General features: G+C 42.0%; 1 protein-coding gene across 3 annotated transcripts in view; it reads left to right on the forward strand.

Annotated features, from left to right (window-relative positions):
* Positions 1-27,703, forward strand: part of LOC134531323 (furin-like protease 2) — a 210,219-nt gene that overhangs the window by 138,399 nt on the left and 44,117 nt on the right. For all 3 annotated transcript variants that reach the window (XM_063367021.1, XM_063367033.1, XM_063367027.1), the window contains exon 3: positions 12,098-12,202. In XM_063367021.1, coding sequence (XP_063223091.1) covers positions 12,098-12,202 — 105 coding nt within the window. The remainder of the gene's footprint in view (positions 1-12,097; positions 12,203-27,703) is intronic.

The raw sequence follows: 27,703 nt of genomic DNA on the forward strand, positions 1-27,703 counted from the left end.
TTTTTCCAATTTCGTCATTTAAAATTAACAATTTATTCATTTCATTTCAGTTGATTTCTATAACTAATTGTTCGTGATTATATTTAACCAATTTATTTAAATTAAATTTGCAAAAACTGTAAATAATATTTGAAAATTAAAAAGTATGCAATTTTTCATTAATGGATTCTTATGACGTTATCACGTAAAATTATCGTCCGTAAACTTACTTTACAGACAACCTCCTTTTTATTTTTAATATTAGAACTTTTCTTTTTTATAGCTTGTCGACTTCAGTTGCATATTTTATTGTTTCAATTAATTCGAAGTGAATGACGTAAGGATAAATCGGGATCCAAGAGGCACCAATTTATCTCACTAAGAAAAATCTTAAGTTAGTATTTTAATCCGCAATAAAATTATTTCGGTATCCAGTTTGATTTTATAATTATAATAATAGTACATTGAACAATATTCTGTATAAAATATTTTTTTGCGATAAAATATTGTTATAACTTAAGTAGTTTATAATTTTTTGTGAAAATATATTTTGTATGTTTAATTGTTATAACAAGGTCTAAAAACAAATTAAAATTGGACAAGTATTTTAAGGAATACAAGTAGGCCACGGAAGTAATTAAAACTACGTAAATATTTACGAATCGTAGAAAATGGTAAAATTATAAAAAAAAGTGAAAAATTATCTTCGTTGTACTTGTCACTTGAATATTTGTACTTTTTGTTGAAACTTTTGAGTGAACTGATGATATGAAATAAGTTTTAACGATGATGTAGTGTTGTTATAAAAGTGCACATTGTACCTACATTTTAAAAAGTCGTGGGAAGAAAAAAAAACTATTAATTTTCGCGAAGTGGCAATATAAAATTAATGGCTAAGTAAGGTATACTGAACTGCAATGTTGTTCTAAAACATGCACGCTCGGAAAAACATTTGGCCAAGGCGAAAAGATGGCGTCAGCTCTGTGACGTGACGTTGTGCGCATGCGGGCTGTCTCCGGCAGGTTCCCTGTAAATTTCCCTGAGGTTACCTGTGTGGTCCGCTGTGAGGTTCCCTGTGAGGTTCCCTGTGAGGTCCCAAGTGAGGTTCCCTGTGAGGTTCGCTGTGAGGTTCCCTGTGAGGTCACCTGCGAGGTTCCCTGTGAGGTCACCTGCGAGGTCCCCTGTGAGGTTCCCTGTGAGGTTACCTGTGAGGTTCCCTGTGAGGTCCCAAGCTAGGTTCCCTGTAAGGTCACCTGCGAGGTCCCCTGTGAGGTTCCCTGTGAGGTTACCTGTGAGGTTCCCTGTGAAGTCCCCTGTGAAGTCTCCTGCGAGGTACCCTGTGAGGTTCCCTGCGAGGTCCCCTGTGAAGTTCCCTGTGAGGTTCCCTGTGAGGATCCCTGTGAAGTCTCCTGCGAGGTACCCTGTGAGGTTCCCTGTGAAGTCCCCTGTGAGGTTCCCTGTGAGGTTCCCTGTGAGTAACCCTGTGAGGATCCCTGTGAAGTCTCCTGAGAGGTACCCTGTGAGGTTCCCTGTGAAGTCCCCTGTGAGGTTCCCTGTGAGGTTCCCTGTGAGGATCCCTGTGAGGATCCCTGTGAAGTCTCCTGCGAGGTACCCTGTGAGGTTCCCTGTGAAGTCCCCTGTGAGGTTTCCTGTGAGGTTCCCTGTGAGGATCCCTGTGAAGTCTCCTGCGAGGTACCCTGTGAGGTTCCCTGTGAAGTCCCCTGTGAGGTTCCCTGTGAGGATCCCTGTGAGGATCCCTGTGAGGTTCCCTGTGAGGATCCCTGTGAGGTTCCCTGTGAGGATCCCTGTGAGGTCTCCTGCGAGGTTCCCTGTGAGGTTCCCTGTGATTATCCCTGTGAGGTTCCCTGTGAGGTTCCCTGTGAGTAACCCTGTGAGGTTCCCTGTGAAGTCTCCTGCGAGGTACCCTGTGAGGTTCCCTGTGAAGTCCCCTGTGAGGTTCCCTGTGAGGATCCCTGTGAAGTCTCCTGCGAGGTACCCTGTGAGGTTCCCTGTGAAGTCCCCTGTGAGGTTCCCTGTGAGGATCCCTGTGAGGATCCCTGTGAAGTCTCCTGCGAGGTACCCTGTGAGGTTCCCTGCGAGGTTCCCTGTGAGGTTCCCTGTGAGGATCCCTGTGAGGATTCCTGCGAGGTCACCTGCGAGGTCCCCTGTGAGGTTCCCTGTGAGGATCCCTGTGAGGTTCCCTGCGAGGTTCCCTGTGAGGTTCCCTGTGAGTAACCCTGTGAGGTTCCCTGTGAAGTCTCCTGCGAGGTACCCTGCGAGGTACCCTGTGAGGTTCCCTGTGAAGTTTCCTGCGAGGTACCCTGTGAGGTTCCCTGTGAGGTTCCCTGTGAGATTCCCTGCGAGGTACCCTGTGAGGTTCCCTGTGTGGTCTCCTGCGAGGTCCCCTGTGAGGTTCCCTGCGAGGTACCCTGTGAGGTTCACTGTTAGGTCCTTGCGAGGTTCCTTGCGAGGTTCCCTGTGAGGTTCCCTGTGAGGTCTCCTGCGAGGTTCCATGTGAGGTTCCCCGTGAGGTTCCCTGTGAGGTTCCCTGTGAGGATCCCTGTGAGGTTCCCTGCGAGGTTCCCTGTGAGGTTCCCTGTGAAGTCTCCTGCGAGGTACCCTGTGAGGTTCCCTGTGAGGATCCCTGTGAGGTCTCCTGCGAGGTACCCTGTGAGGTTCCCTGTGAAGTTTCCTGCGAGGTACCCTGTGAGGTTCCCTGTGAGGTTCCCTGTGAGATTCCCTGCGAGGTACCCTGTGAGGTTCCCTGTGTGGTCTCCTGCGAGGTCCCCTGTGAGGTTCCCTGCGAGGTACCCTGTGAGGTTCACTGTAAGGTCCTTGCGAGGTTCCTTGCGAGGTTCCCTGTGAGGTTCCCTGTGAGGTCTCCTGCGAGGTTCCATGTGAGGTTCCCCGTGAGGTTCCCTGTGAGGTTCCCTGTGAGGATCCATGTGAGGTCTCCTGCGAGGTTCCCTGTGAGGTTCCCTGTGATGTCTCCTGTGAGGTTCCCTGTGAGGTTGCCGTAGAGTTGTTCCTTGACGAAGTTACCGGGACGTTGCGGCTGCGGGCAGGGCCGCCCCCGCAGTTGGCGCAGTTTGCTGCCTTGCTAATTACATTGCGGCCCGTCACCCGCCCACTCGCTCGCTCACTGGTAATGGGGTTTCCTGAAGTGCAGGCCATCTGCCCCCCTCCCTGCAGCCGCCCTGAGACGGCACAATGCCTGGCGGCCGCTGGACCGGCGCCGCTCGAGGTCTGAGGGAGGCGTCCTTCCTCTCGGGGCCTGTGTTTTCGAGTGCTCGCCAAGGAATAAGGAAATAGAATAAACAATTTCGAGAAAGCTTGCTCGCAGGGTGAGACAATTATTTGACTTGACAACGTCTAATAAATCGATGAAAACCAGCTGCACGCACGAATAAGTGTCCCGTAACGCACATTGTCCCGTTATGTTGTGTCCCGTTACGCTCATTATACGCTTGCGCCGCATCTATCTCTCTTCCACTCGATTGGAACAACCATCAATTTGACTTTTTCGAGGCACTTTAATCTTGAAACACACCCATTCGTTTCCTACTTTTCCTATTATCGTCCTATCCTTAACAGAATAACACAGATTGGAAGAAGTTAAATAGCAAACATGTATAAAAGTTATAGTTAAAATAATCTCTTCGTTTAAGTAATAAACATATTTGAATTAATGAGTGCGAATAAAAGTAAACTTATCAATTAAATTGTAGATTTCATTTCACTCCTTCTTTGTATCCATACAAAATAGTGATAATTCAATAAAAATGATTCAATTTTATTCATAAAAGTATGCATTCATTTCAATCAATGTTTTGTTATGACGCTGTCACGTTAAACTATCGTCCGTAAACTGACTTTACAGACAACCAATTTTTTAATATGGCTTCCCGGCGGCAGTCCTGCATGTCCTGCATGCAGGGTGGCTTGCTCCGTCGCGACTTACGACAAAATAATGATAAAAAAAAGGTTGTTGTCTGCAGGGTATGTTGATTTTAATCAGCATGATTTAAATCGTGATTTAAATCATAATTTAAATCATGTGATTTTTTTTAAATCAGTGAATAAAATCAATTTATAATATGATAATATAAACGTTAATATTTCCTATACTGTATTGTTTAAACCAAGTAATCATGACTACTTATATAAAAGTTGACTCCTGCAAAGATAGAATAAAAATTGAATAGTAATTAATTTATTCTACAATGTATTTATAGTTATTTTGAAACACTTGTTAAATATAGGTGGGTGGAATGTACCTTTAAATGCCACCTCATTTTCTCTCTTCTCTCCTCCACCTCATGAGTGTTTGTGTTGTGTGTGTGTGTCATATATCTCCTTGGCAACAGGTTTGTCTTCCAACAATATCAAATGCTATTTTTAGAACTGTAGGAAGGAAATTTTCAGTTCTTTGGTATGTCTGGTTTGGTTCAGTCAACATTAAGAAATTGACTGGGTACAGAAAAAACTGCCAAACTTGTATTTTTGTTTAAAATTTTAAATAAGTAATATTTTATGTAGAAGTTTTACTTTGAATACTCTCGTACGTGTGCAATTCTGAGAAGAAGAAAAAAAGGAAATTGTGGTTTTGGTTTAAATTACTTTATTTAGAAAAATTGGACTATAAGACTATAAGGGATGACAGAAGTGACAACGTTACATTTAAATATGATATATTTTCAATGATGTAGTTATTTTCTATAAGACATTTTTTTTACTAATGTTAACTATGTTACTATACTAAAAATTTTCAAAAATGAATTAATCTGTTATTAATTGTACTGTAGAGCAAAGTCAAGTCATGAAAACAGTCATGAAAATGTACTTTATATTACACAGATTACAATTTTTTATATTTTAATCAAAAAATCGTATTTTAATAAGAAAACCCGATTTTAATAAAAAAACCGATTTTAATCCAAAAAAATCTGATTTTTTTGATTTTTTTTAAAATAAATCAGGATTTTTTCATACCCTGGTTGTCTGTAAAGTCTGTTTACGGACGATTATTTTAAGTGATAACGTCATAAGAAAAATTTGATGAAAAATTGCATTTTTTTAAATTTTCAAATATTATTTACAGTTTTTGCAAAATTTAATTTAAATAATTTGTTTAGATATAATCACGAACAATTAGTTAAAAAAGCCCACCTCAACTTCTTTGATATTATAGAAGATTTTCTCGCACGGTGGTCGGCCGGTGCTTGCACGCTCGGCTCGGGCGGAACGTGACAATTATTCGTGCGTGCAGCCGGCGTTCATCGATTTATAAGACGTTATCACGTCATGAATTTCTCTATTTGATTAACGTACAAATTGTTATTAGAGTTTACTTATCTGGCTGTGCAAGTGGCTCTTAGCCTTGAGGCGGTTATTGCCCGAAAAGGGGGGGGGGGGGGGAATTGGATGCGTGTATCCCTCTCTCTTGAAGTTATCAAAAAAATATCCGAGATATCGGTGAAGACAGAATGTTGCTTTGGGCGATGCAGGATGAGCTGCTATAACACCTGGAGTCGCAAACCACAAAGGTAGTGGTGATGCATCTTGAGAAAGTCAATGTAACTCTCCATACTCCTTATTGTGGGGGTAAATTCTTTGAATTCAAAGTTTTTTTTTATTATTTTTTCGGTATGTTGTAACCTGGCCTAGCTTTTTTGGTGCTATGTTAACCCTTTTCATATTTATGTCTGTAGAGTTTCCAATCGTAATTAGTTTTCCAGTCCCTACTCTACTCAACTTGTGAAGTCTTCCTGCTCTACTCCCCAAGTACAGTCGAGGGGAAGCTGTGAGGATGTTTGTAGTGCTAAACTACATTTCCTTACGGCCCTTATGTTTCTCCTTTATTTCATATTTAGCTCGGAGACTCCTGGAGACCTCTAGTCGGTGACGCTGGAGATGGAAGTGGGTTACAGGAGAGAGGAGACGGAAGGAGGTGGAGATGGAAGGAGGTGGAGACGGAAGGAGGTGGAGATGGAAGGAGTTGGAAGGAGAGATATGCGAAAACTGGATGATTCAGGACGAGAACCACGACATTTCTATTGGAGATTTTGCGGTGCTTTCACGTGGATCTTAATTTGACGTCATTCACATTCGGGTTAGGACACGAACCGTACACAGGTTCGGACTGTTGCAGACGGGCCTTAATAAAGCCACTCGTTAAACGTCTTAAAAGTTTTCTTTTGGACTATTCCGTGAGGGTTTTTTTTTCTGGCGTGTTTTCAACATTCTTTCAATGCATTCCACGCGCATCAGGCAGTTTTTTTTGATTTTGTCAGGTTGGCTGTGGACTCCCGTCGCAACAGGTTTTGCAGGTATTCTAACACGACAATGTGTAGTAGGGCGGCACATTTCTTGGGTGGGACTTTACTACTCGTTTACGTCACGTGCCGCACGCGTCGCCCGCTGATAAACTGTTCCACGCTCCGCCCACAGCTGGCTGTCTCGCTCGCGCAGAGTGGTCAGCCTTGGAGCCCCCCCCCCCTGCTGCCCGTTACTCGCCGACATCTGCGTCCTTTCACCGCCGCCACTTTCGCTCGCCGCTGCAGTCAGCTGACCGCCGCTGCCAACGTGACGTGGCCAAAAGTCACCAAGTGGCCAGCACGCGGCGGAACTGCGAGGCAGGGCCTGGCGGATCTGCGTGTGTCCTTGGCCCCGGCTCGTGGCTCGACTGTAAAAACCATTTTTTATGTGCCAAAAAAAAAAAGAAAGCCAAATATTTTTTGACGTGATAACGTCTTATAAATCGATGAACGCTGGCTGCACGCACGAAAAATTGTCACGTTCCGCCTGAGCCGAGCGTGCAAGAACCGGCCAACCACCGTGCGAGGAAATCTTGTATAATATCAAACAGGTTAAGGCGGGCTTTTAAACTAATTGTTCGTGATTATATTTAAACAAATTATTTAATTTAAATTTGCAAAAACTGTAAATATTATTTGAAAATTAAAAAAGTATGCAATTTTTCATCAATGTATTATTATGATGTTATCGCGTAAAATTATCGTCCGTAAACCGACTTTACAGACAACCCCCCCTTTTTTTTTTGAAGTGAAAATTTCTTTGGCCACGTTGAGCAATTTTCGGTTGGGGCAAAACGTATGGGTTCGCGTCACCGACATACTAGTGATATAATACCAAAATAATTTTCTTGCATACATTTGACGTAGAAATGATTTCATATTACACATTTAAAAACAAAATTTTAAGTCTTCACGTCTGTCGACAGTCTCCATGACTGCATTTTCGTTTTTTTTTTTAAATCAAATTATACAAATCTGAAATATTCCAACGAAAATATTAAATGACTTATGGTAATTCCCAGTCATTTTTGTGAGATATGTTTTGTTTATTTGGACATCATCGTTTCTCGGACCTTACAATAATTTTGCCTGTGAAACATATTTCTCCTTATATCCATAACAGCTAACTGCGTCATTCTGAAAGATAGTCACTATCTAAATGATAGTGCAAGCTTGCGTTTGCTTATAATACACATACCAATCAAGAACACAATCTTAACAACGGCTCATATTTTATAAAACTATTTTCTATGGCAAAGAAGGCTGTTTTTTTTAGTGTAGGGCCTAAGAAATTCGCCCTAACAATATGTTTTTAAACAGAAATATGCGAAACATTTAATTTTTATGTCACCATGCCAGGTAACTGGGTGGGATTTAATATATAACCCAGACACCAAGTATAATATATCATACTTGCTTCACATAAATATTTCAATGCTTCCATTGGCTAATGCACAGAGATTTCTCCAAGCTAATACTGTTACAAATATATAAACCATGAGCATATTGGTTATAAAATGACAATCCATTTAAACCATTATACACTCGGGTTTGCACTAACACCTCATCCTTCTCAACACATACTTTGTCAGTATTTAAGTAGTTACTATTTTTATAATCAACTAGCTGAAGCACCCGGCGTTGGGAGTGATTTTCGGAAAACATTGTTCTGAGTTTTTGGGTTTGTAATATAAACAACATTACTGCATAGTTTAAAATCTTAAGGAATTATACTTGGAAAAACGGGAAATTTAGATTTTTATCGCCCCGCAAAATTTTGTAGAACTTAAACGTAAAATTTGGACTTTTAACGCTCTCTTAACCCTCCATGGGACTTGATGAAAGTTTTTGGACATACATCATTGCTAAGAACTTTTTCTGTTGAAGAAAAACTAAAAACTAAAATAAATAAATAAATAAAACCCAAAAAAGAAAAAAAAACACAAAATTAAGCAAAAAATTGCTGTTGTCAACAAGGATATAAACACCACAAAATATTCCGTAACAGGAATATGGTCAACAAAACAAAGAAAAACAAAGAAAAATGTACTAAGAGAACGAAAAAAAACCCACAGAAATATTGAACCCAAAAAAATTCAGCACAACGGTTGAAACGAAACAAAAACACGACAAAACGAAAAGACGAAACAAACACAATAGTTTTCCAAAACAGAATAGAACGATAAAAAAAACCCACAAATGATGACAGCACAAAAATATTGAACCCAAAATAATTCAGCACAACAGTTGAAACGAGACAAAAACACGACAAAACGAAGAGACGAAACGAACACATTAGTTTTACCAAAACAGAAACAAGCGACGTTTCGGGAACTGCTATCTGCTCCCATCCTCAGGCAGAGACGCACATGGTACGGAAACACAGCTCCATGGGAGCTGATCTTCGGAAAACCACGTTCTTAGTTGATAACTATGTTTTATAAGGAACATCACTGCTGAATTTCAAGGCATTATGATATAAACTTGGAAGAAAAAAATCTTGAAAAGTCCCATGAACCCGCATTGTAGACGGTTTTTTTTTTAGGAAAACCCATTGCTCAGTTATTGTGTACGTAACATAAAGAAACCCCATGCCAAGTTTCAAGTCTACAGGACATATACTTGACGGACGGGAAATTTTTTGATCTATGAACGTCCCCCACAACCCCGCTCGCCTGAAAGTGAGTGAATAATTAAAATGTAAAAAGACGTCGCCAGAAGACGTAGAAGGGGAACCACACATAACTTAGAAACACACAACTTAGAACATTCACCACTTATAAACCTCGAAAAAATCCATGTAACTTAGAACTGTCATAAGTTAGAACTATCATAACTTAGAAACACAATACTTAGAAACACAGAACGTAGAAGCACACAACTTAGAACTGTCATAACGTAGAAACACGTAACGTAGAAACACGCAACGCAGAACCACACAACTTAGAAATGTCATAACTTAGAAAGTCATAACCCATTAACTATCACAAGTTAGAAACTCACAACTTAGAACTGTCATAACTTAGAAACACGCAACGCAGAACCACACAACTTATGAAGGTCATAACTTAGAAAATCATAACTTAGAACTATCACAACTTAGAAACACACAACTTAGAACTTTCATAACTTAGAAACACACAACGCCGAACCATGTAACTTAGAACTATCATAACTTAGAAACACAGAACTTAGAACAGGCATAACTTACAAGATTCTATCTTGTGTGTTTCTAAGTTATGTGTTTCTAAGTTGTGACAGCACCCCCGTAGAAGAGGCATCAACAATGCAACATTTCCTCCGGATTTCAAATCTCTAAGGCTACAGGTTTAGGCTGTGCGTTTTAAGTTTGTCTGTGTGTGGGTCTGTGACGACACAGACGGGGTCACGGGTGTCTCGGGGGGGGGGGGGGGGGGGGAGGGTCACAGGGGTCACGCAGAGAGTGGTAGCGGAAGTTCTGCGCCCCAACCCGGCTTCTTGACGCTCGCGTAATTAACACTGTTAGCCCTGCGCCCTAATTAACCCCTAGAACTTCTCCGCACGCATAAATTCAATTTGGCTTTCCCCCCACCCGCCCAAGCCACCTCGTTTATATTTCTTTTGTTCGTTAGTTTGCGAAAACTTAAAGTGTGTGTGTGTTTTTTTCCCTCGGGCCTCGCTAAAGAAGAGGTTGGCGCCGCGTTACTGCACTCCTGGGGTCCACGTGACTCCCCCCCCCCTTCCCACTGCGTGGCTTCGAGATCAGGTCCCTCGTGTTCTGCCCTGGAGATACCTTTTGTTTCCTTCTGTAAATGTAAAATTACAGGTAGGTATGTGTAGATTTGTACATTTACACGAAAACAACTCTTATCATTAGAGACCGGAAAAATTCGCGGGTTCAATGACCTCCAGTATAGACTCCACTATCCTCTACACTCTCGGGCAAATGCCAACTGTTCATTGGCTGTTGACTTGTGAGTCGTCTCGACTGGGCGGCCTGTGATTCGACACTTCTGCGAGTGAGGGGTATCTAATTGGCCCTCATTACTCCAGATTAACAGTGAACCAATGGCAGGAGCAGCACTAAGGTATAATATTTGAACTGTAACATTTCACGAAATGAATCCGGGAATTTTTCAGGTCTCTACTTATCATTACAAAGCAGTGTTAGCAGTAACACTGGTTTCGGATTCTTACCCGGGAATTTATGCTTTGTGTCGTCCCAGTACCTCTAATAGTTCAAGTTATTTGTCAACCGTTCCCTGAACAGCTATTCAGTATTAAATGTGCACATAATAAGCATGATACAACAAAATAAAGTCAAATGGTTGAATATTATATTATCTTTTCCATGTTTAAAAAAATTATGCTTGAATAATACACCAATTAAAATGTAAAGTTATGTGCCAATTTTTGTAAGTTATAGGTACTTAGTATTGTGACCTATGTGGGGAGAATTGGGTTCGTAAGGAATAGCCCAATTACGTTTTATTACGGTTTTATTAATTACTAATATTTATGTTAATAATAAATAGTGCCTCAGAATGCCCGATCACAAATAACTGGCACTTAAAAATGTTTATCCTCAAGTCACCCAGTGTCTGTCAAGTTCCGCAGTTCGCTCTCATCACTGGAGCTAGGCTCGACAGTGGTTCTCTCCTCTCCTCGCGCCTGTCCACACACACAGTCTCGCGCCACTCAGTCGCACTCTCACGGTCCCGTCACTCCGCGTCGCGCCACTCTCAGGGGGGTCTCTCACCCTCTTCGTCGATGTCGCACTTCCCTTCACTCGGAATCCGCTCGGAACTCTCTCGGGACTGTCGCCGAACTCACCGCGGAACTCTCACCGCACTCCCGCGGAGGCCGGCGTCGCTGCTCAAGTACTTGGGGCGTCCCTTCTCGAACCGACGAGAGCAGCCGCGACGAGTCGCATCATCCCGGGCAGACCCGATGATGCCCGAACAGTCGAGAATAGCGTCGCTCGCTCTCGCCACTCCGCGCGGCGGCCCGTGGAATTCCCAAGGCCTCTCAGCGATAGATAACAGCGCCGAGACAGGGTTTATAACCTCCTGAGGCAGGGTCAGCATGGATGGATTGGGGCTATCACTCACAGGAGCCGTCTGTCCTGCCCGATGAACAACATTCCCTGTTAATTGTGCAATAAGAACGGAAGCGCCTTAAAGGTATAAATATTTATAATTTTATCCTATCGCAAAATAAATCTGGGAAATTTTCCCGGTCCCTTATCAATGAGATACATCCTTCAAATGACCATGAGAATGTCAGCCACTGCTTCGTGGGGGCAGGTGTTCGCTTGCTCTCGGGTGAAAAGTAACATTGCACAACCACGACGTGTTAAAAAAAAAATTATAATATTTATATTGTAATTTAACTACGTAACTACTACCTTTTTTGAATCATAATTATTTGAAAGATCACAATTCACACTTTGTGTCATTTTCTCTTTGTAGACGTATCATTTGTATGTGACTCGAGTCAGTGGTATTGCAGTTAAACACTAAAATGTTTCAGTTCTGCAATAAATTAAGTTCTCCTTATTTATACAACCCAAAAACGTTAAAAAAATAACTTTGACAGATAATTATGCAAAAAATGTATGCGCAGTATATGTTTTTTTTTATTTCGTGAAAGTTAAACAATTGTAAAAGTCTACAAGTTGATCTGTAATTACTGTAAATATGAAATCTTGACCTGAAATGGGAGGCACCCCCTCAAGAGCACTTGTCTTGCAAGGGCAGAGTGTGAAGGTGACGCCGGCTGCAGCGAGGAGGGAACTGAGCGCCTGCACTGTCGTGTTGCAGATCGGCAGTCTTCCCAACTACTTCCTGCTGGAGCACCGCAGACTCAGCAAGAGGTCGCTGACCCCCAGCGAGCACCACCACGCGCGCCTGTCCCAGGAGCTGGAGGTGAGTCTGCGTCTCTCCGCCTCACATCAGTGTGGACACACACAGTCTCGCGCCACTCTCTCGATCCCGTCGCTCTCAAAGAGTCAGCCTCTCAGCCTCTTCGCTGAACTCGCACTTCACTCCGGCGTCGCCGCTTTTACACCCGTGACCGTCTTTCTGGAACCGACTGGAATGGTTGCGACGTGTCGCGTCATCCGAAGTATCCAGAACAGCGTCGGAGTCACACGCCACTCCACGCGGCGGCCTCCGTGAGCCCGCGGGATTCCCAGGCCGCTAAGGGACAGATGACGGCGCCGCGGGGGCAGCGGGGTGGGAGGTCGGGCCATTCTAATCCCCCACGGTATGCGCGCATGACGTCAGTGTTACCTGACACGTGTCGCGGGCCCGCCTCCAGTCATTTGTTATGCTTCAGTCTGCCGTCAACCATGCTGTGAAAGCATTTTTTCACCGGATAGGTTTTAGTATATAGTCATATGTAATATAAATGGCTCATGCAAGGATCTGTTTAAAATAAAGAAAGTGTAGAGAGAACCATGTCAGCTGTGGGGATAGTGAGGCTGGATTATCTTCATTTCATTCAGAAAATTGCAAAATAGGTAAATATTAGTAAGGTAAATCATAGTCAGAGATATATTAAATATTGGTTATCGAAAGTCAAGGAAAAGACAGGGAAATGTTTTTCCAGATGGGGGGACGCCCAGGTGGAAGCAACCGGATAATATCCACTGTTGCGCGGTACCGTCCGCCATGTTTAAAAAAAAATTAAATTTCACTGAGAAAGCAGTTTTGTGGACGTTGCAATTTTCTTTTAAATGTATACCTCGTAAATTGCCGTCTTGACAGAACCGTGTGCCGTTTCAGTGCCACTTTCAGGCACAAATGTACGATTTTAAATTTAATTTGTACTTTTTAAAGAATAAAACCAAATAATAAATTTGCATTTTTAATTTAATTTAATTTTGTTTCCATTACTGTACACTCCGATGTAATCTTGTGCAACCCAGTGCACCTGCGCTTCTTCGCAGGCTTCAATTAGATACTGTTTGCTGACGATTTGTGATCGCAGCATCTCGGCCGCGGTTCGCGTCACGTTTTCTCCATGTAACAGAATGACTTTTGTGCTAGCGAACGATACCCCAAGCCCACTGCTAGCAACTTTCATTTCTCGGAGGCAAGCATACGTAAGGGCTTTGCCAGCACGTACTGGACTAGGTTACAGCCAGCGGCGAAGCCTCGGGACGGTCCACATGACGCCTTTCCCAGGCGATTTAGCAAATTTAAACCCCCCTCCCCTCATCACCCACCTGTGGCTTCACGGGAACTCCAACCCTGAGCGTCGACCCTCAGTGAACCCAGGCGGGGACATTGTCTCTTCAAGGACTTTCGCCCTTGTCAAACAGAGCCCTCAGCGAAGTCTAGCGGCGGGAAAAATCCCTAACCTTGCTCTGAGCGCTGGTCGCGAGCGCGCCCACTGCACTCTAGCGGACGTTTCTGTGACCCTCCAGGCAGGTTCTCGTCGTGGCCGCCAGAGTGCACTACTCATCCCTCCCATAAGAGACAGCTTGTCACAATCGACCTTGGCAGCAGTTGTAGTGCGATTGCGATCTTAGTTCGCCGGCGACTCGCGTGAGAGCGCGGCGAACATTTTGCAGTCTGCTTCGCCCCTTCGGGCGTTCCCGGACACCTTCGGGCAATCACCACCACCCCTTCGTTGGCTGGGGGCAGTTGCTTCCTTTAATTAGGCGCCCCGACGCCATTTTTTGGGGATTCGGCGGGCAGCATCTGGTCCGTGCGGACCACGCGTCGCGATCCGCGAGCGTCAATCTCCATTGTTCGTCCAAGACTCGACACTAAGTCATGTAGTCGCCAACGTCAAGGCATAGAGGCCTCAATTTTCTTATTTTTAAATTCTGCTGCCCGCAATAGTTTTTTTGCTAATCTAAATTATTTCATTATCTCTCAACATGACTACCGCGAACTTCCGTGCCGCGAGCTGCCTTCTCTGCTCCTGCAGCCAGCCACATGACTTCACCCCGCTGTTTTGGGTAAGTGATCGTCATCTCTCCCCCCCCCCCCTTTTTTTTTGCCTTTTCCTGGGAATAGTCTTGCCCAGGCTTAGCTGCCTGTTAACCAGTCTAAGTTATTTGGGACTTTGGTTTCAGGCGGGCTCCAAAATCAGCCTCAAGGTTTAGCTCCAAGTTAACTCCAAAATGAGCTCCAAGTTCAGCTTCGAAGTTTATCTCCAAAATTAGCTGCAAATTATCTCCAAAATTAGCTGCAAGTTATCTCCAAAATTAGCTCCAAGTTTATCTCCAAATTTATCTCCAAGTTTACACAAAATTATTCCTTCTGGACTTTAATCGACCGAAACCTCCGGTGCCAGGACACAGGATATAATTAAATTTCATTTGAAAAGAAAATTAAAAACACGATGTAATTGTTTCTTTCTTTTGAGCCTGCGAGCTCACTTAAAACCTGTATTAAGTTCAAAATGTATTATTGTGTTACTTTTATATGTATTTTGTTGCCCCGGGGCTCCCTCCATTTTGTAATTAATATGTTCTAATACCAGTGTACTTAAAATGTATAAAAAAAGTAAATTATTTTAGTAAAAGGGCACTTATATAAATCAAACCACCAGTCTTGTTATTTCATTATTATTCATCCCCGATCCACATAGCCTACTAGAGTTGCTAGCAGGTTATAAATAAAATTCTTTTGTACGATGTCTGGGCACCTCTGTGATAATTGTTGTTATTGTTTTGTTTTCTGGGCTGACGCTTCCAAGGCCTTAATTTAATTATTCATTGTTGAGTGTTTACCTGCAGCCCAGCGTTCGTTACAACCGTTTGTTACCGACACCAAAATTCCGCTGTCACTAAGAAGCCACTTCGTGCACATTGCAGAATACGTTTGTTGCCAGAACAAATTATTTTATGGAGGTCTGCAAATATTATTTAGCTGACCACTTAACCTATTTCTTTCGTCCAGAGCGGGTTCGTAAGGATCGAATAAACGACTTCTCCTCGGTACGCATAGAACTTATTTTTGACGTGACAACGTTTAATAAATGGATGAACGCCGTCTGCATGCACGAAAAAGTGTCCCGTTACGCACATTGTTCCGTTACGTTCATTGTACGCTTGCGCCTCATCTATCTCTCTTCCACTCGATTGGAAACACCATCGATTTGACTTTTTCGAGGCACATTAAACTTGAAACACTCCCATTCGTTTCCTACTTTTCCTATCATCGTCCTACCCTTAACAGAATAACACAGATTGGAAGAAGTTAAATAGCAAACATGTAAGTTAAAATAATCTGTTTGTTAAAGTAATAAACATATTTGAATTAATGAGTGCAAATAAAAGTAAATTTATCATTTAAATTGTAGATTTCATTTCACTCCTTCTTTGTATCCATACAAAATAGTGATAATTCAATAAAAAGATTCAATTTTATTCATAAAATTATGCAATCATTTCATCAATGTTTTGTTATGACGTTGTGACGTTAAACTATCGTCCGTAAACCGACTTTACAGACAACGAAATTTTTTAGCCAGACCTATACTTTCCTTACTCGAAGCCAGACGCACTCGTGGATGGTAGCCCTGACCCCGCCGTGCGGGCGATGTCCCCGCGAGTGCCGCAGTCCTGCTCTGCGCGCACCTCGTGTCGCGGCCGGACAGAGGGAGAACACAGGCAGCGACTTGGACGGGGACTTTCGCTCCCACGAGGACGTCTCACGCACGACCTTCGTGCGGCGAGCAGTTGTGTTGGTACACCCTCGTCCCTCCGGATCACAACTGTCTCCCGCAGTAAACTCACTTGGGAATAATAAAAAAAATTGGTTGTATGTAAAGTCGGTTTACGGACGATAGTTTAACGTGACAACGTCATATAAAAACATTAATGAAATGATTACACACTTTTATGAATAAAATTGAATCATTTTTATTTTAATAATAAAAGAAATACTTGAAATTATACTAGTAATCAGATTTTTAAAATGCAAGAATAATTAACCTCTATTGCCGAAATTGTTGTTGTAATAAGCTATGTAAACCACATTAACTTTTCGCTTCACTTTATAAACAGTCGGCGAAACAGTTCACGTGTAGAATACTTGTAATTAATTTTAAAAACTGGCGTTTAGCTATAAAGTTTAAATATGATTATGAACAAGTTTTCATATAAATAAAATGTAATCAAATATCTATAATCAATCATATGAATCACCATAATTTTTTAGTCAATTGTAACATAACCTATTATTACTGCACTCGCCGACAGCGTAACGGAACACAGCGTAACGGAACACAGTGTAACGGAACACAGTGTTACGGAACAATGTGCGTAACGGGACACAGCGTAACGGAAAAAATGTGCGTATCGGGACACTTTCGTGCGTGCAGCCGGCGTTTATCGATTTATTAGACGTTGTCACGTCAAAAAATTGAAACCTTTAAGAGATTATAGTCCTGTGTAAATAAAACATCTTTAAGTGATTTTTAACAGAATTTTAAGAAACGTTTTTAAATGTTACTCTCAATAAAACATTCGATAAATTTTTTTCTCTTCGAAATTTAAGAGTTTATGAAACAGTGCACAATTAGAAATATAACTTGCTTGATGCCTAACAGATTCAAAATCAATAGTAATTAAATTTTTTTTTCCCCCGCTTTCGTATCAGCGAGCGGTGCAACAGTAGACTCAAGACTCAACGTACGCACAGTTTTCCTGGTTCAGAGTCTTCGTTAACCCATTGTGGATCTCAGGCAGTTCTTTATTCACACTGAAAAAACTCTGAAAGATCTTTCTGCTTCAGCAACTGAAACAAGAAGTACGCAGAATATGCGCAGTGCGACATACACATTCGGAAATAAACTAGCGATATTGGTTTGTGTTGATTTATTGATAAATTCGAGATGTTTATCTTGTAAATCACTTTAAGGTACATAAATTCTTCTGTTAAGTCTGTGCATAAGTCTGTGTATATTTAATATGTCACGTAACATTTTTTTTAAGTTAACGTATTTATTATATGCATGTTCAACGATACACACCAATGTTTCTTGCGTGAGATTTCGGATCTTTGTACCTACAGGTCATTTAATTTATATTCCAAGTAAACTGGTGACAACTCGATCGAATACATGCGTGTGATAACTGTATATGTGGGTTTTTCCCTCTGTAACATGCTAAAACAGAATGAACACGGTAGACAAATCAAGGAGCGCAAATAAATCTGAGTTACTGGCTGCAACAGAAGCTGTCCCGCTCATTATCTTGCAATAACATCCACCTGCAGTGGCCGGCAGACTTCCCATTGCCTTATCATGTTTACAACATTCCGCCTTCAAGCCTCCTCATCCTACACTAAACTAAGTATCTCATTGACATATTTTTTGTCTCTCCGTGTAGTCTGTTACATAACTTTCTCCCATGCAGATTTACTTGTACAAAGTTACAATGGCCTCGACTGCAGACGTGATATGAGCATATCGCACAACTTAAGGTTTCCTGATGTGTAGTGTTAGTACTGCTTATCAGGGTAAATCCACGCATTGAGAAGCCTTGAAGTGTAACCGGGCCCCGGATGTAGGAAGCAATTCGCTTTTTCGGGCTTGTAACGCCGCCTGCGCGCGAACTTGATACTGTCCCGCCGAGCACGCGTGTGTACCGGGCGCCGCGTGCGAACCTCGCAGGCGCTGCTCGGCATTGGTGATTCTCTTTTCCCCCTCGAAGCGCGCCTTTTCTTGTCTTAAAAGAATCGCGGTGTTTGCATTCGGCGTACGTGCCTGCCGCCGGAGCTCAGAGAAAAGTATCTTATAGTGAGAACACACACACAGGAAAGAGTTCATGCGTATTACGAAACGGGAATAATCTAGGAAATATTAAAATAGACATATCGCTACAGGAAAATACGTACATAAAAAAACATATACAAAAACTCGTTAGTACGTATTTGCATTGCAATGTTCTCTTGTGAGAGTTTAACCTTTTATGTGACAGTTTGGTTCTAAAACTTAACGAATTTCCATGGTGTTTGAAAACTGCCTCAGCCTAAATATGACCTACACCTCTTAGACATGACGAGTCACAGCTCATTACACAAATGAAAAGTTATTCTTGGGTCAGAAAGAACAATTTTTTTTTTGTTTTGATACACGTATGTTAAAACATTCAAGGTTGCATCGGTAAGAATACTTAATTGACTTAAATTTTTATAACTGATTAATAGATACCTGTAAAATTCGCGATTTCAAATCCCTAAAGGATAGACTCCATGATACTCTATGCACTCGTGCAAATTAGGCACATCTGCTGATTGGTTACCGACTCGTAACACCTGTTGACTGGAATGATCGTGATTCGCTAATTCTTCTGTTAAAGATTTTTCATTGGCCCAGAGTCCTTCAGATAAACTGTGGCCCAATCACTGAAGCAAAATAATGTCAAAAGTATTTGGACTCTAACCTATCGCGAAATAAATCCGCGAATTTTACAGGTCTCTACTGATTAACAATTAACTGTATCTGCATTGCCAGTCAAAATTGGAATTTTATTTGTGTTATTTGTGGAGGGTGTGAAGTTCCGGAGCTACCTGTCCGTGTCCCCCCCCCCCCTCGCACTGGAGCGGGGACAGAATGCACGGATGCACGAATGAGAGAGTAGTGTGCACAAGGCGTTCCTGCCCCAGGAGCAGTAGTGTGGAGCGTGGAGGGGGGTCAACCACCGACCGAACTCTGACGTCACGGCAGCCATATTGGACTCCAAAATTCCTCAAAAAGACTCCAAATTCCTATTCCCCCCCCCTATTTTGAGATAAAAATTCTCGTTTTACGGTATTCCTCAAAAAATTGAAAAAAACATTCGCTGTTCGGAATGCCTCAAAGACTTTTATCTTTGAAAGAACAAAAATTCCTAAAAAAAAGTGGCTTAAGACACCTAAAAGCAAGACACCCTAAACCGCCGAGGTAATGCCCTTGGCCGTAAACTTGATTCTTTAATTTTTGACCAAAACAATGATGAAAGAATTTCAAGTTTACGGTCAAGGTCAAGACCGCGGCGGCTTAGGACGGCTTGCTTGTAGAAGTCTTATGCCATTTTTAGTAATTTGGGTTCTTTCAAAGACGAAAGTCTTTCGAGGTATTCCGAATTGCGAATTTTGAAGAATGAAACGGGAAATTTTCTCTCAAAAAGGGAATTTATTTCCTCTCAAAATAGGGTAATTTTGAGACATTCTGAATTATTTAGATTCCAAGATGGCCGCAGTGACGTCATAGTTCGGTCAGTCAATGACCCCTGCGTGCTCCGCACTCCTACTTCTGGAGCAGGACCACTTGAGAGTACTCCGAGAAAACCCGTGAGCAACGTCCGCCATGTTCCCCACGCACGGAGATCCGGGAAGGAACACGCCTTGGGTCGAACTCATTGAGGGGGGGGGGGGGGAGGCGGCAGGCTGTGATTGCTTCACACAGCGGCAGTCACGTAGCCGATGTTAATGACTGACTACCACGTGTGGCGCTGGAAAGGAAATAGGTGTCGTCGTTGGAAGCGAAAATGAACCATCATAACTTCTTGTGGTCGCGCCTCAATCTGACGTCAAGGTCAGGTTTCTCATTACATTACACGGTAGGCGGACGTAAATGCTTTGATGTACACTTTCCTTTCTTCTCGCGCTACTTCGAAAACACATCATAGTTTTTTTTTTTTTTTTTTTTAATTTTCAACCGCAACATTCTACGTCACTTTAGCATTACGTCTAATTTTGGCAGTGACTCGTCTGATAAGTTACAAAATCTTCTTAAAGCTTGCGATCTTTCGTGGTGTGGAAGTATGTGTGTATTTGCACATTTAGTGTTATGTTATAAAGAACAGACCTTTAATGTCGATGTAAATACGCTATGTCATTAACATTGTACGGCGGGGCCAGGGACTGATGCAGGATTTTCCTTCGCCCGGGGCAGAAATTATGATTAGCGCTTCCTCCTGCTCTCCCCCTTTTTTTTCCCCACAAAAAGAATTAAACGCACCAGACATTCTCTGTTTAGCAACGGTATACACTGTATGCAAAATTTAATTAATTCTTTCATACCCTTTACCCGTGTACTGTAGTTAAAAAAAACACATAGATTTAAATGTGTTGTATTTTAAAAATAAATATTGAAAAAAAATTTTTGACGAATTACAGAATCTAAACCCACTTATACTGTTGTGTCGCCTAAATCCTAAACTTAGTCAAGGTCAATGAAAAAGATGCAAGAATATATCCATACGAGTTTAGATAGTTGGGACATGTACAAGATGAGTCTGATTTCGACCGACTGACTTTGGATGCGGGTTCATTACGACACAATATGATGAAAACATCTTATTTGGTATAGGGTGTTTCCCGTGGCTGGTGTACGCCTTAGTTGGAGTTGAGTAACATTTTTATTGTATGTAATATATAAAATATTTTAGATTGAATACTGAGCATTATTTAGATCATGTTTAATCCAACGAAGTTGTTCAATTTTAGCGAATTTTTATGCTGTCAAAAATTATTTCATTGAAATAATGGGGGATATTAAAACGCCACAAAAGAAAGTGAAAAATAATGGTTTTTACACCCAATGTTTACAATGAAATAATTTTGCTACAACGAAAAACATTCGCTGAGGTTGAAGAACATAATTCAATTAAACACACTTCAGACTCTCAGATTTCCATCCTAAATACTCTCTATTAGCTATAAAAATGTAAATGGTCGTTCGTTTAAAAAAATTAAATCTTAAAGCTTCGAAGGTTCTTCACCGATTGCTTTAAAATTTTGATACGTCACACCTTTGACAGGTAAAAATTTAGATTTTTAAAATTTACATTGCTTCGATTCGAATATAATTAGTTTAAAATTGTTATTTTGATTGATCAGATTCATTTTTTATTTTAATTTATTTCGAAAATTTTTTTTTTGGATCTAGACACGGACTGCATCTGACATGGACAATTTCATGTTGCGTGCTCTTGAGTCGGCAAACCAGACAATCTCTTATGTCTGCACAGACAGTGGAATAAAAAGTACTGTATACCCACAAACATTGTGGAATTAAACTTATTAGAAACGCGAGCTTTCTGGTTTTTTTGTTGACTGTAACGTCTTATAAATCGATGAACGGCTGCACGCACGAAAAAGCATGACTCATTGTCACGTTCCGCCTGAGCCGAGCGTGCAAGAACCGGCCAACCACCGTGCGAGAAAATCTTCTATAATATCAAACAGGTTAAGGCAGTTTTTTTAAAACTAATTGTTCGTGATTATGTTCAAACAAATTATTTAAATTAAATTTTGCAAAATCTGTAAATAATATTTGAAAATTAAAAAAAAAAGTATGCAATTTTTCATCAATGTTTTCTTACGACGTTACCACGTGAAATTATCGTCCGTAAACCTACTTTACAGACAACCCCCTTTTTTTTCTCTCCATGTAACCAGACGTAGCGGCTAGTTGCCAGTGTAGTTATCGTTGAGTCCCTTCAGAGTAGGGTTACCAGACGTCCGGCAAAAGGAGGACATGTCCTCCTTTTTATGTATTTTTTTGCGTCCGGCCGGATTTTCCTTAATGCTCCAATATGTTCGGCTTTTTTATAAAGTGAGATAATTCCTGCAGTTACACTCTGAGTAAAGCGCGCGGTGCGCGCTAATGCGCTGTCCGCAGAGTCACCCAACTAGTAAGTAGTTCTATGACAGCTTGACAGGTAGCATCACATGCAGAAGCACGTGTTTTTAATATGCTGTATATGCGTAGTTTGTTTGATTCTTTATACTGAAACTACTGTATTAAATGCCAAAACATTGTAAAATATCGTACTCCATTGTAATTAATTCATGGCTTTTTAAAAAAATATATATTGTCCTCCTTTTTAGTGAAATGTCCTCCTTTTGCGAGGTGAATGTCCTCCTTTTTTGTTATCAGTGTCTGGTAACCCTACTTCAGAGTCCCTTCGTGGGGAGAGCACTGCAGGGCGTCAGTTGTGTCGATGTTTCCCAGCTTGTTGTCGGCGGGCACCTGTAGGGGGGGGGGGGGGGTGTCGGCGTCACGACGCTACCGGGGCGAGAGTTGTCTTCGGCTTGCGGCTCTCTGAGGTGTCGTCCAATCTGCGGCGACGCCGATTGGATTGCGTCGCTTTGGCGCAACTCCCCTGTTGTCCACGCACCTCCCCCCCTCGGGGCGGTTAGGCAATCCTCCGGCGCGAATTATTAATCCCGCCGGCAGAGACGTCCCTCCCTCCCTCTGTCCGTCTTGTGCGCCGTGCTCCCCCGAGACCAGTCTTCCCTTCTCTTCTTCCTTCCGCTTTGTTTGTTTGTTTCCCTCGTTTGAAAAAAAAAAACTTTAAAGCCCGGATCTCCGCAGTCATCCTAATATAATGATAAGAGACCTGAAAAATTCGCGGATTCATTTCGTGATATGCTACAATTCAAATAATTATACCTGAGTGCTGCTTTTGCCATTGGTTCACTGTTAATATGGAGTAATGAGGGCCAAAAAGAGGCCCTCACTCGTGGAAGTATCGAATCACAGGCTGCCCAGTCGAGACGACTCACAAGTCAGCAGCCAATGAACAGTTGGCATTTGCCCGAGTGTGTAGAGGATAGTGGAGTCTATCCTGGAGGTCATTGAACCCGCGAATTTTTCCAGTCTCTACCGATCTCCCACATCACGCTGGGACCCCTCAAAACACCCGGTGAACGAGAGACTGAACAGCTGGATCCGGCTCGCCTATGCTCTGGGCGCTTCTGCAACTTGCCGTGGCGGGGACCCGCCTACCCGGAACTGTTCCGAGCCAATTACAAGCTCGCGACCCGAAGGAGCGCTCACGCCGCGCGAAGCTCGCCAGTCACGGATCCGTTCAGCCGGCGGCAATCAAGCCGGGAGGCCAATCAACTGGTAAAACAGTCGACCGAGCCGGCGCGCGTGTTCTCTAGCGGTGGCTGGTTCTCCGTGTCGTGTGAGGCTTGGAGGTAGAGACCGGTAAAATACGGTGGTTCAATGACCTCCAGGATAGACTCCACTTTCCTCTACACACTCGGGCAAATGCCAACTGTTCATTGGCTGCGGGCTTGCGAGTCGTCTCGACTGGGCGGCCTGTGATTCGACACTTCTACGAGTGAGGGTCTCTAATTGGCCCTCATTACTCCAGATTAACAGTGAACCAATGGCAGAAGCAGCACTAAAGTATAATTATTTGAATTGTAGCATTTCACGAAATGAATCCGTGAATTTTTCAGGTCTCTATCCATAGTTCTACGTACACACGGTCAAATGCCACCCACTCATTGGCTGCTGTCTTGTGAGACGTTCCAGCGTAGCAGCCTGTGTGATTCGATAAAGCTTTTGGTTGGGTGTTTCTCATTGGCCGAGGGTCAGCCAGGTGAGAGTTGTGAGCCAATAGTAGAGGCAGCACTGAGGTATAACGATTTGGATTTGAACCTATCGCGAAATGAATTCGCGAATTTTTCCTGTCTCTACTTGGAGGTACTCCAGGGAGTTCCACGTCTGCACTAGTGTCAACTAGTGATAACTAGTCTTCACAGAAATTAGTCTCAGGCTTTAATTTCACGTATTTGCCAAAAAAAACTAGCTTACATTAATTTGCAAGCAGACAAAATCGTCGAAATAGGGAAATATCAAGGAATTAAAAAAGCGGCTGTCTTCGAAACCTGAAAAACACATGGGAATTGTCAGTGCCTTAGTACAGCACATTATCAATTATTTCCGATACTGCGTAGTATCAAAGGTGTTTAAACCGTTACATATTTCAATCAAATATAGGTTTGCTGATTTTTACTAACAATGATTAAACCTAAAGGATACATGTGTGTTAATTTAAAGCACAGTCTTTTACCTACAGTTTTTCAACCGTACAATAATATATATATATATATATATATTTCAAATTGATATAAACATTTTATATCAGTTCTCTTTTTCAGATTGGCAGTCTTGGTTACGTTACTTTGGTGGAATGGAAACAGTGCAAACCGTATATTGTGCAGGGAAACCTATTACAGTCAATCATGCACGTTATTTATTTACAGTGAACGTGTTTTGATAATAATGCGTATTGAACTATAGCTGTTATTTTGCTAGATGGACTAATGAGACAGTGAAATAATGTTATGCAGGACAGCAAAACAGGGAAAACTAAAATAAATTGGCTAAACAAAGTGTGTGGAAACCCATTGTTAATTGTTTAAATCCATTTTCATTTTTTCAACGGTAGCATTAATCCTTAGTGTAGCAACCACTTACTAATGCGATGGGACCTTTGAATTACTGTGAGCTCCGACCGCCTTTTTAACGGTCGGTGCACGTGAATTGTCTGTGGCGAGATGGAAATGTAAAATTTAATGGCAGCTGACAGCTAATTAGACTTGCCTAGCTAGAGGCCTTACCGTTTAGTTCAGCACCGCCCAATGTAAACTAGACTAGCTGTAGGACTGGAACTTGCGCCTTTTAGCTTTTGCAGCTCGCAGATTGCGAGCGAAGAGAATGAAGAGTCCTTTACCCAGAAAAAAAATAAATTTTCGGTAATTTTACAAAAGATTCCTTTGGTAAACAGTTGCAAAAAATACTTGTAATAATACAATAAATATTGTTACTTTTTACGACACATGACTATGGTTATTTTGCACATATGAAATTCCATATTGAGACAATACTAGGTATTTATTACCAAAATTAGTGTTTAATTTCACAGTTTAATGGAATTTTTTTAATCTTTGGAAAAGAATATTCAATAATATAACTTAATTTGTTTTACTGTTTATTATTAATTTACGCATTTATTACTAGAAAGCCATTCAGGGAACGGTTTACAAATAACTTTAACTATTGTTGGTACTAGGGCAACACAAAGCATAACTACGTTATTAAGAATACTGTTACGACCTTTGTGGGGAGAACTGGGTTCGTAAGGAATAGCCCAATTAAGTTTTATTACAGTCTTAGTAATAACTAGCTTTACATTACTAATAAATAATTGTACTTAAATAATGTCCCACCACCTTAATCTGGCACTTAAAAATGTTTATTTTCAAGTCGCTCGATGTCTGTCAAGTTCCGCAGTTCGCACTCCTCACTGGAGCTGGGCTCGACAGTGGTTCGCCCCTCACCTCGCGCCTGTCCACACACACAGTCTCGCGCCACTCAGTCGCACTCTCACGGTCCTGTTGCTCCTCGTCGCGCCACTCTCATGGAGGTCTCTCACCCTCTTAGCCGATCTAGCACTTCCCTTCACTCGCAGGGACAGTCGCGGAGGCCGGCGTCGCTGCTTAAGTACCTGTGATGCCCTTCTAGAACCGACGAGAGCGGCTTTGACGTGTCGCGTTATCCCGGGGTCAAACCGACGCCCGAAACATCGAGAATGGCGACGCTCGTTCATGCCACTCCGCGCGACGGCCTCTGCAAGCCCGGAATTCTCAGGCCACCCAAGGTGATAATAGCCCGTGGCGGGAGGATGCGCGGGGTGCTGAGGGGGGTGAGGGTAAGGACGACCCTTGTAATCCGGCCAGGTACGCGTGGCATGCCTCACGTCAGTGGACGGCGCCTGACGTCAGTGGCCGTGCGGGGCCACCAGCCAGCTCCGAACCTGGCGCAAATCGCGGTCCTGTCTGCGTTCGTAACAATACGAGCCCGGTATTACTGCAAACACTATTTTGTAAGGATACAGGTGTTGTCTTGTAAGTGTACAAATGTACAGTGTAACCGCCGCTGGAGTCCTAGAGTCCTCGCTGCTCTCTGTTATGCCCGTCACTCTGGAGATGCGAGTCCTGGAGTCCAGCCGAGTCACTGGGATGAAACACTGAGTTCGCGTGCACAAAACACATCTTGTACTTCTATTAGTGACCGGGCCGACGGTCATTTGACCTAGCTTTCATCGGACAAAAGTCATTTGACACGAAATACAAATCGTAGAAAATAAAATTGGTTGTCTGTAAAGTCGGTTTACGGACGACAGTTTAACGTGACTACGTCATAACAAAACATTGATGAAATGATTGCATACTTTTATGAATATAATTGAATCATTTTTATTGAATTATCACTATTTTGTATGGATACAAAGGAGTGAAAGGAAATCTACAATTTAATTGATAAATTTACTTTTATTTGCACTCTTTAATTCAAATATGTTTATTACTTTAACGAAGAGATTATTTTAACTATAACTTTTATACATGTTTGCTATTTAACTTCTTCCATACTGTGTTATTCTGTTAAGGATAGGACAATGATAGGAAAAGTAGGTAACGAATGGGAGTATTTCAAGTTTAATTTGCCTCGAAAAAGTCAAATTAATGGTTGTTCCAATCGAGTGGAAGAGAGATAGATGCGGTGCAAGCGTACAATGAGCGTAACGGGACAATGCGCGTAACGTGACAATGAGCGTAACGGGACAATGAGTCATCCTTTTTCGTGCGTGCAGCCGGCGTTCATCGATTTATTAGACGTTGTCATGCCAAAAGGGCCATTCTTTCTAGTGTGTTATATTGAAAAAAAAAAAGTGTGTCTCAGATACAACATGCTCAAGACTCGATCTCACACGTCATGAGATTTTTATTTAATTTTCTCGACATTACTTTTAATTTAGGGCTGTTTCTGATAATTTGAACGTGATACCTCCCTTGAATTTCGCCATTCTGTCACAAATATCATCAACAGATTTTTCACTAAGTTTATGGATTTAAAAATGTCGTGCAGGTGATAATAATTACTAAAACTTGTGGCATTTTTAACGTCCAATATATTACACTTAGTGAATATACATTGCAAATATTTGTGTTATGACAACAAATGCAAGGGAGGTATCGTGTTAAATTTACAGATAGCCCTTGGAAAAAAGTAATAATGAAGAGAAAGTAGTATGGCATGTGACACTAGGCCTTAAATGACTGGTTGAAGACATGGTTGAGAAATATGCCCCTAGCACTGTGTAGGCATTTCTTCTCCGAGACCTAATCAAGTCTACGTGATTGCCGACAGGAACGACAGAAGCTCACACTGCCCGCTGTAGTAGCCAGTGTGCAATTTGCACAGAGTTGAGGACATCTTAGCTAGGTGTTTACAGTGTTCACAGTAAAGTATTTCAGTGCTGCAAATTTACATACAGTTTAGATATTCAATTTTTTGCTTTTATACTATTTGATACTAACCGTTAGTTAACATTCATTGTGTTCTACTATGGGAAGCCTACTATTTTCTGTGAACCATTGTGTGCTATGTATGTTAATTTTTAGGCTATTGTATACATAAGTTTAAATGATGGAACAATTGGTAATTGAGAACATATAGCACCTGTGTTGTCGTAGCCTACCATGTGCGTCTCTGCCTGAGGACGGGAGCAGATAGCAGTCCCCGAAACACCGCTTGTTTCTGTTTTGGAAAACAATTATTGTGTTTGTTTCGTCTTTTCGTTTTGTCGTGTTTTTTTTTGTCTCGTTTCGACTGTT

This window comes from Bacillus rossius, chromosome 1, assembly GCF_032445375.1.
Source record: "Bacillus rossius redtenbacheri isolate Brsri chromosome 1, Brsri_v3, whole genome shotgun sequence".
Taxonomy (NCBI): Eukaryota; Metazoa; Arthropoda; class Insecta; order Phasmatodea; family Bacillidae; genus Bacillus; species Bacillus rossius.